The sequence below is a fragment of the Cydia pomonella genome, chromosome 4 (assembly GCF_033807575.1).
Source record: "Cydia pomonella isolate Wapato2018A chromosome 4, ilCydPomo1, whole genome shotgun sequence".
NCBI lineage: Eukaryota > Metazoa > Arthropoda > Insecta > Lepidoptera > Tortricidae > Cydia > Cydia pomonella.
Genome location: NC_084706.1, coordinates 14,160,561 through 14,175,055, shown reverse-complemented (window position 1 = coordinate 14,175,055; position 14,495 = coordinate 14,160,561). Strand labels below are relative to the sequence as shown.

Here is a 14,495-nt window from a genome sequence, read left to right as displayed (position 1 = left end):
CGTTTGGTGCTCTGACTCTGCTCTTCGTCAATTACCAAATGCGATTTTTGTACGTAGGAAATTGTATGAATTTCGACTTGGCCTAGTATTAAATAACGTAAATTTTCGGTTATATTTGCTATCCTAACCTTCGTACGAAGAACTGAACTGACTTTCGTCGTAGCGTCCACTTTAGCTGCATTTGTACCTCAGTTTTTACAATAAATATGATAGGCGTTTTTGCAAATTCTGTTAGCAATGTTTCTATTGGGCCCTAGGGTCACTTGTTCCTAGAGGCCGCTTCGAGGCCTCTGTTCAAGATACAACGAAACTACGTGGTAATTTTAAGTGTTTCGAAATCAAGCATATAGGATATTGCATATTTTCTTGCTATTTGGAAAATACCAATTTTCAGTGATGTCTCATACCTAGAAGACGAAACTCCAACCCCCCAATAATTTTTTCAAGGCTATTGAGGCTATTTACTGACACTCGGCAAGGCGATGTTAGATTCTCTGACTAAAAATATACTGTATTTTAATAAAGACAGGCTGCTCTACGCGATACATAATATATAAAAATATTTCGTTAAAGAAAATTTTAAAACAAAGGGGTCGAAATTCCTGACGGAGGTAGTGAAAAAGTCCTGCATATTTTGAGGTACGTCGCTGCATCATTAAAAAGCACGTAAATACACAAGATATGACAAAATCGAATAATCATTATGAATTTTAAATTCGTGATTAAATTGTCTATGTAATATATATATATATATATATATATATATATATATATATATATCAAATTTGTTTCAATAACTTTTTATATATAGTTGTTACGTATAGTTAACGTTGCAACATGATTTGTTCATGGCTAGATAAGGTAGGTATTTATATCTTATCATGACAATACTTATAGAATCACAAGTGGATAGGAATATTCAAACTATAAAGAGAGGCAAATAATGAGTTAGCAAACCACATTACAAATTTCAAATATGGAATTACCCACTTCACTCACACAGATGCTTTAGTAATTTTTTACACGTATAACGAGATACGGCGTGGAACTCATCCCTTCTTTTTCTTCAATTGAAAAAAGCACTGATTAAACCACTATATAAAAAAGGCAATCATACTGATATGGGAAATTATAGACCTATAGCACTACTACCTGCTTTCTCTAAGATATTTGAAAAAGTTATTTACGAAAGACTAAGCAAGTTTCTAAATAAAAACTGTATCTTAAGCTCAACTCAATTTGGCTTTCAAAAAGAGAAATCGACTTCTCTTGCTGTGTTTAATTTATTCAAACAAATCTGGGATAATGTCAATGAGCGTAAACCGTGCGTTTCCCTGTTACTCGATATGTCAAAAGCATTTGACTGTGTGCTACATAACATACTTTTACAGCAACTAGAGCGCATTGGAGTTAGAGGTAACGCATTGCAATTATTCAAAAGCTATTTAACTAATAGAGAACAAGCTGTGCTTATCGAACATTACGATAGACAAAACAAAACAATTGAGCATAAACAATCTACATTTGAAAAGGTTTTACTTGGTGTACCTCAGGGAAGCGTGTTGGGTCCACTTCTTTTCCTTATTTATTTAAACGAACTTCCAAATCAAATTGAAGAGCCATGTGTGATGTTCGCGGATGATGCGACTATATTATTCTCAAGTGATAACAGGGATGAAGAGATAAACAGTAATATTAAGCGCAGCCTTAGAATAATTCTAGATTGGCTTGATAGTCTAAATCTTAAAGTGCATCTTAGTAAAACAAAACTGATTCAATTTAGGCATTATAAAACTCCACCAATTTCATTAGATATATCTGACGCAGGGACTCCTATTGAAGAAATTACGGGAGCTGGCTTTCTTGGTGTTAAAATAGACACTCATTTAAATTGGAAGACTCATATTGAACACATCAATAGCAAGATTTCTAGTGGCTGTTATGCCTTATCAATACTGTCAGAAACATGTTCCGAAACTGTGGTAGTAAATGCTTATTACGGAAGTGTGTATCCACTACTTACATATGGAGTTATCTATTGGGGCAATTCTGTCGATGTGCACAAAACATTTAAACTCCAAAAAAGATTCTTAAAAACTATATATCGTGACCAGTACAAAAAAAAGCACTTTTATTATGGCTATCCGCATTGTCAACCATCTTCCTCTAGATTTAAAAGCGCTAGATGGAATTATGTTCAAACGGAGGCTTAAGAACTGGCTAATCAATAAAGTATTTTATGATATTAATGAATTCTTTGCCAATTTATATGTAACAGTCTGTCAAGCCATTTCCGTCGGTGGAGAGGGGCGGCAGGTTTAGAAAATGTAGGTGCTAATAGAATATTTGGATTTCGCGCCTTTTTCTACTGGCAGAGTGGTTTTACCGCCTATACCATGTACTTAAGTTTAAGCTTAGTTTTAGGATAGGTAGGTTACCTACCATAAGAAAATTGTACGCCCTAGCAGGCAACTGTTGACACTTATAATGTAAAAAACGACCACCTTTGTATGTACACAGTTATACAATAAAAAATATTCTATTCTATTCTTAAACCTATACAGGCGTATTCTAATTTTAATAACAGGATATGAATTAGATCTGGATTATGGATCTGACCTGTCAGTGTCAAAGGTGACGTTATTGATTGGCGAAATGTTTCTTTTGAGACTAACAGATCAGATCCATATTTAACCCAGATCTAATTCATATCCTGTTATTAAAATTAGAATACAACGGATAGGTGAAACAGCTAACGAACAATAAGCCGTAAGAGTAAGTATTCAGAGTTACCATCTTTATTCTGAATGACTACTCTTTTTGAATGAAAACATAGGTCGGTATGCACATATAAAAAAGAGTCATTGTTTTGATAATGAATATAATGATGTTGCACGCGAAATGCACCGCGAGTCGTTTGAACATCAAAACCTTTTAAAAATGTTAAAATAAGAATAGGTACTCGTACAACTCCTAGAGTGGCAGCCAACTTTTATAACGTTCGAACCTTGCACTCATATTATTATAAGTTCGAGCATATGCTGCTATGATGGTAGCTCATAATATATACAGATCGAATGTCAAATACTAAGACGAAAACGTCCTTCTATTTAACATTATCAAAATACCTAATGCCGAAACGATGGTTAACGCAAGCGAAATTGTGTTACTTCAGGGCACGACGATTCAAATTGACAGTAATTGGTATTTACCTTTACTTAGGGGTATTAAGTCTGGGTTGCGCTCGTCGCCGATGGGCGATCCTCGCATCAGCGTCGCCTTGTGGGTTTTCGATGAAGGTATGGTTACTGTGAAATAATCACAAGGATTAGATGTGAGCTGGAAAAAGATCCGAATATACGAATATCAGAAAAACGGCTGGAGCTTTTAATAGCTTTATTTTAATAGCTCGTTTTAGGAAGAGATACATTGATTTCTATTAAAAATACACAGTGAGGCGTATTCTAGTTTTAGTTACTTATAGGATATGAATTCGATCTGAATCACATTTGGATTGGAACTCTTCAGTGTCAATAGTGACAATAGTGATTGAAAAAATATCATTTATAAATCCGATCCATAGCTAATTCAGATCGAATTCATAAACTTAATTAAAATTAGAATACTTTTGTTAGGTACACAGAAGTATAAAATGTGAGTATAAGTCTTGGTTTTTCAATAAAATAATCAAAATACCATAAAAGTGAAAATGTGACCTTGGACTTGTAAATAAGGGAAGTAAATTTGTTATATTTTCATTATTAAAGTACATGAATGACAGAAAATATAGTCACAGGCGCGTCACAGCAAAAAATGCAGGATTATGTATTAGAAGGTTAATTCATAGAATTTTAGTCATAAATAAATGACTGAGGAATATGATGAATGAGGTTCCAATAATCGGTTATCAAATTTTGTCAAAATGATCGGGTTAACTGATTATTTCGGTTACTGTTATAACCGATTATTTCGGATACGGTTATAATCGATTTGCATTATCTACACAGAAAGCAATTACATTCTATTCTTACGTTCACGTTTTTTTTTCAGCATAAGTATCATTTAATCTAATGAAGGTTGACAATGCTCTATTCATTCAATTAAGGTTGCAACAATCCCAAGGAAAGGTTTCTTTAATAACCCTTTCTCTTATCTTTTTCCTTGTGTTCCGCTAAGGGTCGACCTTTTTGATATAATCTTTAATTAAATTGATTGATGCATACGATGAAAATGTAATTATTTTAAGCTTTCGGAGGGTCTGTTTTTAACTACAAACCAAATATACTTAATTTAATAATATGAAAGTCACTCTCAATAAATGCGCATTCATTGGTACTTATTAAGTAGTGTTTTATCGTTTAGTTTACTTGGTAAGTGAGTCATGAAATTACCTTACTTTGTTGTAAGGTCAAGTTTAAAAAAGTTGAAATGTAAAATGTCAAATGTAAATTCATGATATTGCGAAATTCTACGGAAAAAGAAGTGTGATAAAAATTGCTAGCATTTCTATAAGTGGAACAAGGCAATAGCAGCAGTTTTAAACGAAGCTGACGTGACTGTTCAAACACCGCTCTGCAGTCGTACTGGAATGGAATAAAAACCAATGTTTACATTGCCACAGTTATACTCCGACGTTGAAATAGATTGTTGGAGTGTAAACCAGCCTCTATGTAAAATGCAAAAACAATTTAGTTAAGGGTGGCAACGACTATTGAGCCTTTGAAGCTTTTTGAAATAACAATAATAGAAGTATAGTTATTATAAAAAGTTTGATGACGACACGATCAATGACAAAATAAATAAATACTAATCTGGGCTAATTTACAGAACAGGTGTAGCATTTATTATATACTGTCACTACATCTTATTAAACAAAGACCCTTGCCTTGTCTGTCTGTCTGTATGTTCTTGATAAACCCAAAAACTACTGAACGGAACCTAGTTATAGAATGATTCTTGAGGAATATATATATTTTTTAATTTATTTAGAATCCAAACAGTCTTATAAACATATCAACAATGCAATACAAATGGTGTACCACAAAAAAAGGAAAATACAACAAAAAGACCTGGAGGTTCATAAATTATAAGTTATGTTAACTGAAATAAATATAGTAATATAGCTAATGCAAATTTTTATATTTAGGTGTATAATTTGCTACGGTTTTGTGTAAATTATTAAATTTGTTATTAAATAATGCTGTCGGAGTCAATAAATAAATGAAAGAAAATCCTACCATACATTATATTGTTTTGTTACACAATGTAATGTGTGGTAAGATTTTCTCTTTTTATTGGTATACAAAAAAATCCACAATGGTCTATATCTATATTTTGGTTAACTAACTATACCTGTTCATAACCTCTAAAAAATATCACATTTATGTGGTATTTGCAAAGTAATTTACACGTATACAGTATTAATCTTAATGTCTTGACCTATAATGTTGGACTCTATTAAAGGAAGAGCGATTGATAGAGCTCAAGAACGCTCTTGAAAGCAAAAAATGGGAATGGGTGTGAGGCTTGGACACTCGCTCAAGGAGAAAAACAGCCTTCTAGTCACAGAACGTAAGGTGTTAAGGAAGATTCTGGGACCTGTCAAAAGAGACGATGGCAGTTGGAGGATTTGAAAGAATGCCGAAATACAACAACTAATAGCCGAACCGAATATAATAGGTGAGACCAAAGCACATCGTCTCCGCTGGCTTAGCCACCTCGAAAGGATGGGTGACGATCGGGCAGTCAAAAGGACTTACTTCGGTCGACCATCTGGACGCCGTCCTGGTTGGTCATCCTAAATATCGCTAGGCGGATAGAATGGAGGCAGATCTCCGTAAGCTCGGCGTCAGCGAAAGCTGGCGTGAATTCGCTCTGGTCGTGTAGCCAACGTAACAATCGTTCACGCTCCGTAGCGTATCGTAGTTATCTCTCTCTATCACTCTTCCATACATAGGACCGATCGTATCCGGAACACCGCACTGCGGTCAAAAACCCGTATTGCTGATGTTGGCGAGAAGACTGCTTGGCTGAAATGGGACTGGGCCGGTCACGTCTGCCGTATGCATCCAGACAGGTGGGATAGTATAACTATCAAGTGGATGCCAGAAGATGGGCTCGGACGCGGTAGGCCCAGACGGAGATAGAGGACGAGGAGGTGACGGAGGAGATAGAGATAGAGATCAAGGGGGGGGGGGGGGCTTTGCCCAGCAGTAAGACACTAAAACAGGCTACGAAAAAAATAAATTGGCTATTCCGTTTCCTTGCTGAAATGGAAATTACTATACTATTTTTTTTACTATCCGATTGTGCATGTCAATACAGATGTTACAATAATATATTATAATAGCCAGTGTCACAATCAACCGGTTAACGGTATACAATGTACTTATTCCTGAAATACATTAATAACGACTCAATTCAAATAAACTTGAAAATTAAATAATTGTCAAAAGTACAAAACAAATATGTGTAAAATATACTTCGACTACATTCCAAGGACAAAGTCTATTCAATATTACTACGAGTATAATTCAAGAAAATGTATTTACAATAACAATATACATAATGGATATATATATATATATAGATGATTACTATAACTAGCTTATATCTTAAATAGGCCCTCGAGGTACCAAGGATGCTGGCGGCATTTCCTCGTTGTATCGCAATACTGATACGTTGTGCGAGGAAGCCGCCAGCTCTTCGGTCACCATCAGTTACGTCAACCAGACGTTTCGCGATTTCAAATATAATACTATAATATATATTACGATTCAAGTCAATTTTCAAATATAATTTACATGTCAAGCGATCGATTTTGTTCTGTTCTGAGAAAAAAATAATTTCGATTGTAAAAACATTCCGTTAACAGAAAAGTTCTTACTTAGAGAAAAAAATTGTTGCTATGTCCATGACATAGGAAGTGCATTGTAAATACGGACAGCCATGTGGTAGCAATTTTCCTTATATAATTCTAATCTGCTTTTTGGGACTACTAAAGCTTTATGTGTGACTGTGCGCTTTTGATGTTACATTTATGGTCAAACAATTCAAATAGTACATTACGATACAAGTGCGAAAAATAGGAAATTCGAAACGAGTGGCGATAAATTAAAACACGACCGAAGGGAGTGTTTTAAATCGACACGAGTTGCGAATTACCTATTCGCACATGTATCGTACAACGTTTTACAGTACATATGGCCCTTTAAATGTTCGACACAGTAACGTAATATGCTACTTCTCGCACTAGTACTATAAAGTAGCCCCATATGTACTGTAAATTGCATTTAACGAATTTACACATTTCTAAGACATATATGCTCGGTACTGTCAGTATTCCATATTTTTTAAACAACGGCCTGCATGACTTTGACCACTTGACTCCAGCTATAGCCCTTATGCATTTTTTTGTGCTATGAAAGCTTGTTTCACATTTGTGTAACCCCACAATACTATTCCATAGCACAATGCAGAAGTAACATATTCGTAGCTATGATAAACAAGTAACACCGTTTTGTCCGTAGTGATACACTTCAGTTTTTTAATGGCATAAATAAATTTATTAATTTTAGTGGAAACTATGTCTATGTGTTGTTACGAATTAAAATATTCATCTGTATCAATGCCTAGGAAAATTGTATGTGATACTTCTTCAATTTGCTCATTAGGTACCCATTTTTATATTTAATGGTTTTATTTTACTATTCCTTGTAGCAAATCGAACTAATTTAGTTTTCGAAGCATTCATGCATTCTGACGCAACCAATTTCCTACATCAGTTAAAGTAACATTTATGTTCTCTTTTTGTTTAATTATAGCAAATTTAAAGTCATGAAAATGCATCTTTCTTTAGTACAAAGCCATTTTTAACAGTATATTCGTACCTTCATAATCCCTTGCCCTCTGACGTAACTTCGTGGCAACGAGGGCAAGGCACAGCACTATAGCCACGGTAATGGCGGCCCCGAGCACTCCTCCCAACGCCCAGTTCACCTCCCACGCCTCCTGAGCCTCTGTTCGAAACAATACAATACAATTTATCAAACTTGACCCGTTCAAAAATTATTGGCGTTTGATCTGAAAACCGTAACGTTAGAAGCCATATAGACATATACATTATACCCACGCTTTATATGGACTTATTACTAGTCTGATTTTATTACATCTGACGGACTGATGAGCAGCGAAATATTTTTTTTTTAATACTACGTCGGTGGCAAACAAGCATACGGCCCGCCTGATGGTAAGCAGTTTCCGCAGCCTATGTACGCCTGCAACTCCAGAGGAGTTACATGCGCGTTGCCGACCCTAAACCCCCCTCCCCTTCGTTGAGCTCTGGCAACCTTACTCACCGGCAGGAACGCAACACTATGAGTAGGGTCTAGTGTTATTTATTGACTGCGGTTTTCTATAAGGTGGAGGTACTTCCCCAGTTGGGCTCTGCTCTAGATCTGGAATAACATCCGCTGTGCTGTACCCATACAAAAACTAAACTATAAAAATTCCCATACAATCAAATTTAGCGAACGCTTTAGCGACGATTAGGCCAAATTTCTTGTGGCATCTCGAATTATCCAACTATTTCGAGGACATTAAAATCGCCTTTAAAAATTTATGTACTCGTAATTATAATCGAACTATACGAACACCTGCCTTGTTAAGTACTGATAGCATTGGTTATTATTATAGGGGAATTAAGGGTTAGGATAGTGGTTCCCACCCTCTAACCATTCAATAGTAGATTATTAGCCAAGGGGGAAAGTGAACCATATCACCCGAGATATTTTGGCGCTCGAAGTGAGAGCGCCAATAGTTCGAGGGTGAGATGGTTACTTTTACCCGAGTTAAACACTCTACTTTTCATTTCGACTATGAGGAAACTCAAACACAAAAAAAGTAGGTTTATTATAGATATATTTCTTTAGAACATATTATTAACAGATACATACTTACAGCGATAGGTAAACGACATAACAACAATTAAATTATAGTATTTTATGCAACAGTTGTATAAGAAGAGTCAAAAAAGGCAAGTGGCGTGAGTTACAATGTGAGCCGGAGCCGAAGGCGTAGGCGAACATTGTAAAGGAATACGCCACGAGCATTTTTTGACCTACTTATACAACGTTGCATACAATATTTTTCCTACTAGTCAACAAAAATAAATCTTAATTTAGGTAAACAAATTACAGCAAAAGTATATAGCCAAGACGCGCGAGCATACCTTGTTACGCGCCCGGCCCGCCTCGGGCCGCGGCCGGCCGGTCAGCGACACCTCGTAACTCATGAGGCCCTGGTACTTGCTACTTGCTAAATTAAATTTTTGGACAGTTTTTTCTCAATTTTGGCCACCGTAGCCTACGGAGACTAACAAGCAACGCTAAGCGGTCTTCGTAGTCTATGGGTGTTGCTATATTACGGGTGTCACATGCGTGTTTCTGACTTATGAAGTAATTATTTTTACTATGCAACCAAATGAATATTTTGTAAGTTGGCAGCAATGCACTTAGTTTAAAACTGTATTCGTTTTGGTTTTGTTAGGTTGGTAGCCATTAATCGCAGTAACGTTATAGCGATTAAAAGCACAAGAGCTTTTATGAGGAATAGACAATATAGACTTTTCTTGAAACCTTTTATGTATGTTCTTATATTCGTGTTAATGAATGCATAAATGACAGATAACGGTAGAGGAGTAGGAAAAATTAGTTAAAGTTTACGATAGAAATAGGATAAGCGTTTGACATGTCTAGTATTAATAGGACATTATGACCGTCGTTTAAGAATCTCTCGACCTCTTTAGCAGTGAAAATCTTTAATTTCTTGCTTTTAAAGTTTTCCGATCGTCTTTTTAAAAATGCTAACAAGTTCGTAAAATTCTTCAAATCAACTTGATGCTTGTTATGAATAGTTGATTTAAGCATTGTATACGTGCTCCAAAGTGTAGATGGTTTTAATATCTTCGATATTTCTGCGAAATATGCCAGAAACACGGTTTACGACAGCGACTTTACTTTCTTAGCGCTGCTCCAGTTTATGAAGTGGTCGTATGCCTTCATGTATCTCTCCTTAGAGCATTCCGGTAACAAACTATCGATCGCCGTTTTCGCCTCTACTTTTATCTATTCGGGAGGTAAATCAATTTTTTAGTCGCTGGAATCGCACATTTTTATTCAGAACTGATAAATTTTCTTGTTTTATCCGTTATTCCCGCCTTTTCTATGATTTTGTTTCCAATATAAAAGTTTCAGTGTAATGGGCTCTACTCTATAGACAACAAACAAAACACATGCAACAAATCGCAAACGATTTTTGATACAATCCCGATAAATTAGGTACGAATTCAGTCTATAAAACCCATTATTCAATCATTTCATTCATTCAATTGCTAAATTGCCTATGGTTTCAGACATTTTAATACCTATTTTTAAGAGACAGAAAGAGATAGCAATAGGTGTCTGTACGACCAAGAATGAGTGGAATAGTAAAATGATTTGAATAGCTTTTTTCAAGAGACAGAAAGAGATAGCAATAGGTGTCTGTACCGCCTTAAATGAATGGAGGTACAGACACTGGGTCTATTTTATATAGCATAAGCTTGCTCATCATAACTTTAAAAAAAAATACTTTACACCCATAGCTTTTCCCACCCTAGGAAAAGCTATTTTCCACCCGGCTATCTTCTCATGAAAATCACACTTTCCGAACAGGAGAAATGAAAAATACTTTACCTGTCCTAGGTGGCAGTCTGGGCGCAGTTTCTACGGTTAACGTAACATGTTCTGATCTTCCTCTTGCGTTCACGGCGTAAACTATTAAGCGTAGGTGCCTCTTAGCTCCTAATCGTCTTAGATTCCATAAAGCTATACTATTCGTAGTATTAACAACCAGTCCTTCGTTAGCCCATACTTCTACTAAATACATACATTGGAGGCCACCTTCGTAACCTGAAAGAGAAACAAAAATGTTTTTTTTCATCCTTGCAATGACATGTTGATATGGAATGTTCAAATTAGGTCCGGAAATACTACGTATCCGGTGCGATGAGTGAAGATGATTATGTAAAGGAACTTCATACAGCCTTACACACCCTTCCCCTGTAAAGCAACATTCTTTTGTTTTTATTAAACGTCAAATTGTGACTCAACGCATTCAAACATCAAAATAAATAGTAGTAGATTCGTAATTTGTTGTTAGCTGTGTAAAAATCTACGAATAAAACAAATTGACCATTTTGTTTCATTGCATGTTTCAGAAAAGCACTATAGATCTCGGCGAGAAACGGGGTTGCAGGCCGCGCATCCCAATCCACATCCCTTCCTTGCCCGGCCTTTATAGTAAGTAAATGTACTATAAAAAAAAAAAAAAAACAAATTCACGACCTACTTTATGCTTTTAATGTAATACCAATATTTTTATGTGCGAAAAAATTAATACGGTAAATTAAATTTTAGTGTAAAATTGACGAATTTCGTTCTAGAATCAAAAAAGCTTTTTTTATAAAGTTAGTACAGAATAATTTATAGTTTACATCACTCGTAACAATGATAGGTCATTCATCGTTGACGAGTTCATAGTAAACTTTTTAATTTTCGTTCAAGTAACTACCAATAAAAAAAATTAAATAGTTAAGCCGTTTTTAATAAATTCAAACTTATTTTTCTTAAGTTTTCTAATCCTTTATTAATAGCAAAAATTATTCTTTTGTAATATCAAAATTATTTTCAAGATAGGGCTTTTTTATAGGTATAAGATTGCTGGTGTAACTATGTAGTAATAAAATTCATCTCGAACATCGCTATAATTTAACAATTTGCAACTTGTAACAAATAATACCTAACCAAAAAAGTGCTGGAATTGTATTTTGTTAAGGTTGTTTGATGGTTGCAGTTCCAAACTAACCAACTTACTGGAACCCGTGGGATTGGTGGTGGTTTGTAGTTCTAACCTAACCCAACTTACTTAATTGGTAGCATTTGGAGGGGGGTTGGTGAGGACTACCAGATTCAAATTACCGGAGCATAACTTAATTCAAAAGCAAATTTTAAATCGAATTATTATAATTTTTATGTTCAATTTTGTACCAAAAACGGTTATGAGAATAATTTCCGCATTGCTTTGCAAGCCCCAAACAACTGAAACGTCCTTTAAACAATGGTTGCGAAGCACGACTTAGATTCTTCAGCAATTAATGAAAATTAATTTAAAAACATACATATCATATATTTTTTTAAACTTGTCACTCAGCATTACAATTGTTTTCTCATAGAAGCAGACTATTGAAAATTAAGTGAAATGTAGGTACTACATTTTTTTAACAGTAATTCGAATGAGATGCAAAATTTAATCTTGGGACGTATTTCATTGGTGTTACACTTTTTACGTCTCGTCTCGAATCTTCATTCAATCAAAAGAGATGAGTATAAGGGAATAAAATACATACCCGCAACACAAACTAAATCCAATGAGTCATCGGTTAGATTATAAACAGTGCAGTTATAAGGTGCCTCTGGCCTAGTGGCAGGCAGTATGGTGTACACACACGGCGACACCTGCTGCCCCGCCAGGTTCGACGCGCGGCAGAACAGCGTTCCGTAGTCCACGTCAGATACGGGGGTAAATGTCAATACAGATTTGCCTTCTTTTGTTTCGACAGTGAAACGCTCCTGGAAAAGAAAAGTATTGTCAAGGACAAGCCAGGGCCACACCCTTTGTAAATTCAACAATTTGTAAATATTAATACATTTGTAATTTGTAATTGGTTAACGTAACTACACGTAAAGTGCCGTTTTCGCCGCACGCACACAGACGTGACATTTACGCACACAGACGTTACATTTACAGGCGTTCTCGGGCACTCTCGGGCAGAGCTTAGTCGGGGTGTGCGCGCGTTGCTCACTTGACGTCCCCGCCGCTACGTAGGTGTCATGTACGTCAAAATGGAGTCTCTAAGGAATGTAAACATGATAAGATGTATGTCGACGAATCGATGTATGTATGTGTGTAAACATATATTTCCTACTCCTTTATAAAATTCGATATTAATACAGAACCAAGTAGTGAGTCGGGCACGTTTAGATATGTATTTTCAAAAACGGCGGGAACGGACCTTCTGTTTATATTTTATTTTGTGACATAATACAGTGTAAATAATTTTGAATTTGAATGATAAACCATGTTAATCTTAGAAAGGAAAGGTTTTATCAAGTCAAGGTCGTGGTTAACAGTTTGCTAATATCAATAATTGGTTTATGTAACCACATACCATTATCGGTCCGATTCGAAGAATGAGATACGATAACGATGAGTTCTTATTTAGATATAGTTTGTATGTCGTATAATTGACAGAAACAGCTCGATTCGGGCAACCAATGTCACTTTGACGTTAGAAATATCGTAGATAGATTTTATTGGGATCACAGCGGAATCGAAATAGACGACAATTTTGACATGTCGTTTAGTTATCGATATTTTAAAGATCTTAAACGTGTCTTAATCATTCTTCGAATCGGGCCGTATGTAAATGATAATTTAAAGTAATTTCTTATACCTAATGAGTTCCCCACATTTAAAAGAAAATGTGAGCTGTCAGATAGACAGTATTATCTTTGTATTTATAATGTCAGTGGAAATATAAGTTTTCATCCAAAAAAAATATGATGATATAACTGTCTGAAAAAACAATGTATTCACAAAGATTATCCGTGAAACGGAGAAAGTAACGAAAACCCTTGTAGCTTCTTACAGAATTGTAGGCCTCCAGCGACGTGTTTTAACCATTATCCCAAAATTCATATCAGTCGCTCTCAAGGAAAAAAAGGAAGACAAATAAAGCGGTCACATTTATGCTCTTGCGACATTCCCGGACTTACCGCTACGAAATTGTTCCGTTTGTTGAAACGTACAAATATTTGAATATTATGATTCAATGCAGGTATTCTTTGCAATCATTGATACGAATGATTTTTAATAATCGGCTTGGAAATGAGAGGTGCTTTCATGTTTACAATGGGGACCAGATAAAATATCATTACTTTTGGAGTCGACCCTTATCAAGTTCGAGGGAAAATGTGGGTCCTGATTTTTACTGATGAAATCGCAATAGTGAGTAAATAATGTCTTAGGACAGGTCACGAGTTGGGTTTATTTATATGTATTTTTGTATGCGTTTTGCGAAGTTAGGTTGCTTAAGTTATATTAGCGAGATGTTTGTAGGATCAGATAGCTGCAATAGTAAAATGATAGGGACAAGTATTAAAAATATTTGACACTTGTATTGCAAAAAGCGTCTTCATCACACTTGCTCATAAAGCCACATTTTTGTTTAAAATCAGGTTTATAAAAAATGTTTCGTAATGAGTACCATACATTTTCTAAGAAACCTTTACCAACACTGTTTATAAACAAAATTGTTCATGGTAGTGAATACATGCCCTAAAGGTTGACATTTCACGCAAGTTTAGCGGGAGTAATATCAAAAAACCGGTCAAGTG

General features: G+C 35.4%; 1 protein-coding gene across 3 annotated transcripts in view; it reads right to left on the bottom strand.

Moving 5' to 3' along the window:
- LOC133517124 (hemicentin-2-like) overlaps positions 1-14,495 on the bottom strand; it is a 217,322-nt gene that overhangs the window by 15,228 nt on the left and 187,599 nt on the right. For all 3 annotated transcript variants that reach the window (XM_061850284.1, XM_061850283.1, XM_061850285.1), the window contains exons 12-15: positions 12,446-12,668; positions 10,734-10,949; positions 7,890-8,018; positions 3,213-3,308 (exon numbers count right to left, since the gene is read on the bottom strand). In XM_061850284.1, coding sequence (XP_061706268.1) covers positions 3,213-3,308; positions 7,890-8,018; positions 10,734-10,949; positions 12,446-12,668 — 664 coding nt within the window. The remainder of the gene's footprint in view (positions 1-3,212; positions 3,309-7,889; positions 8,019-10,733; positions 10,950-12,445; positions 12,669-14,495) is intronic.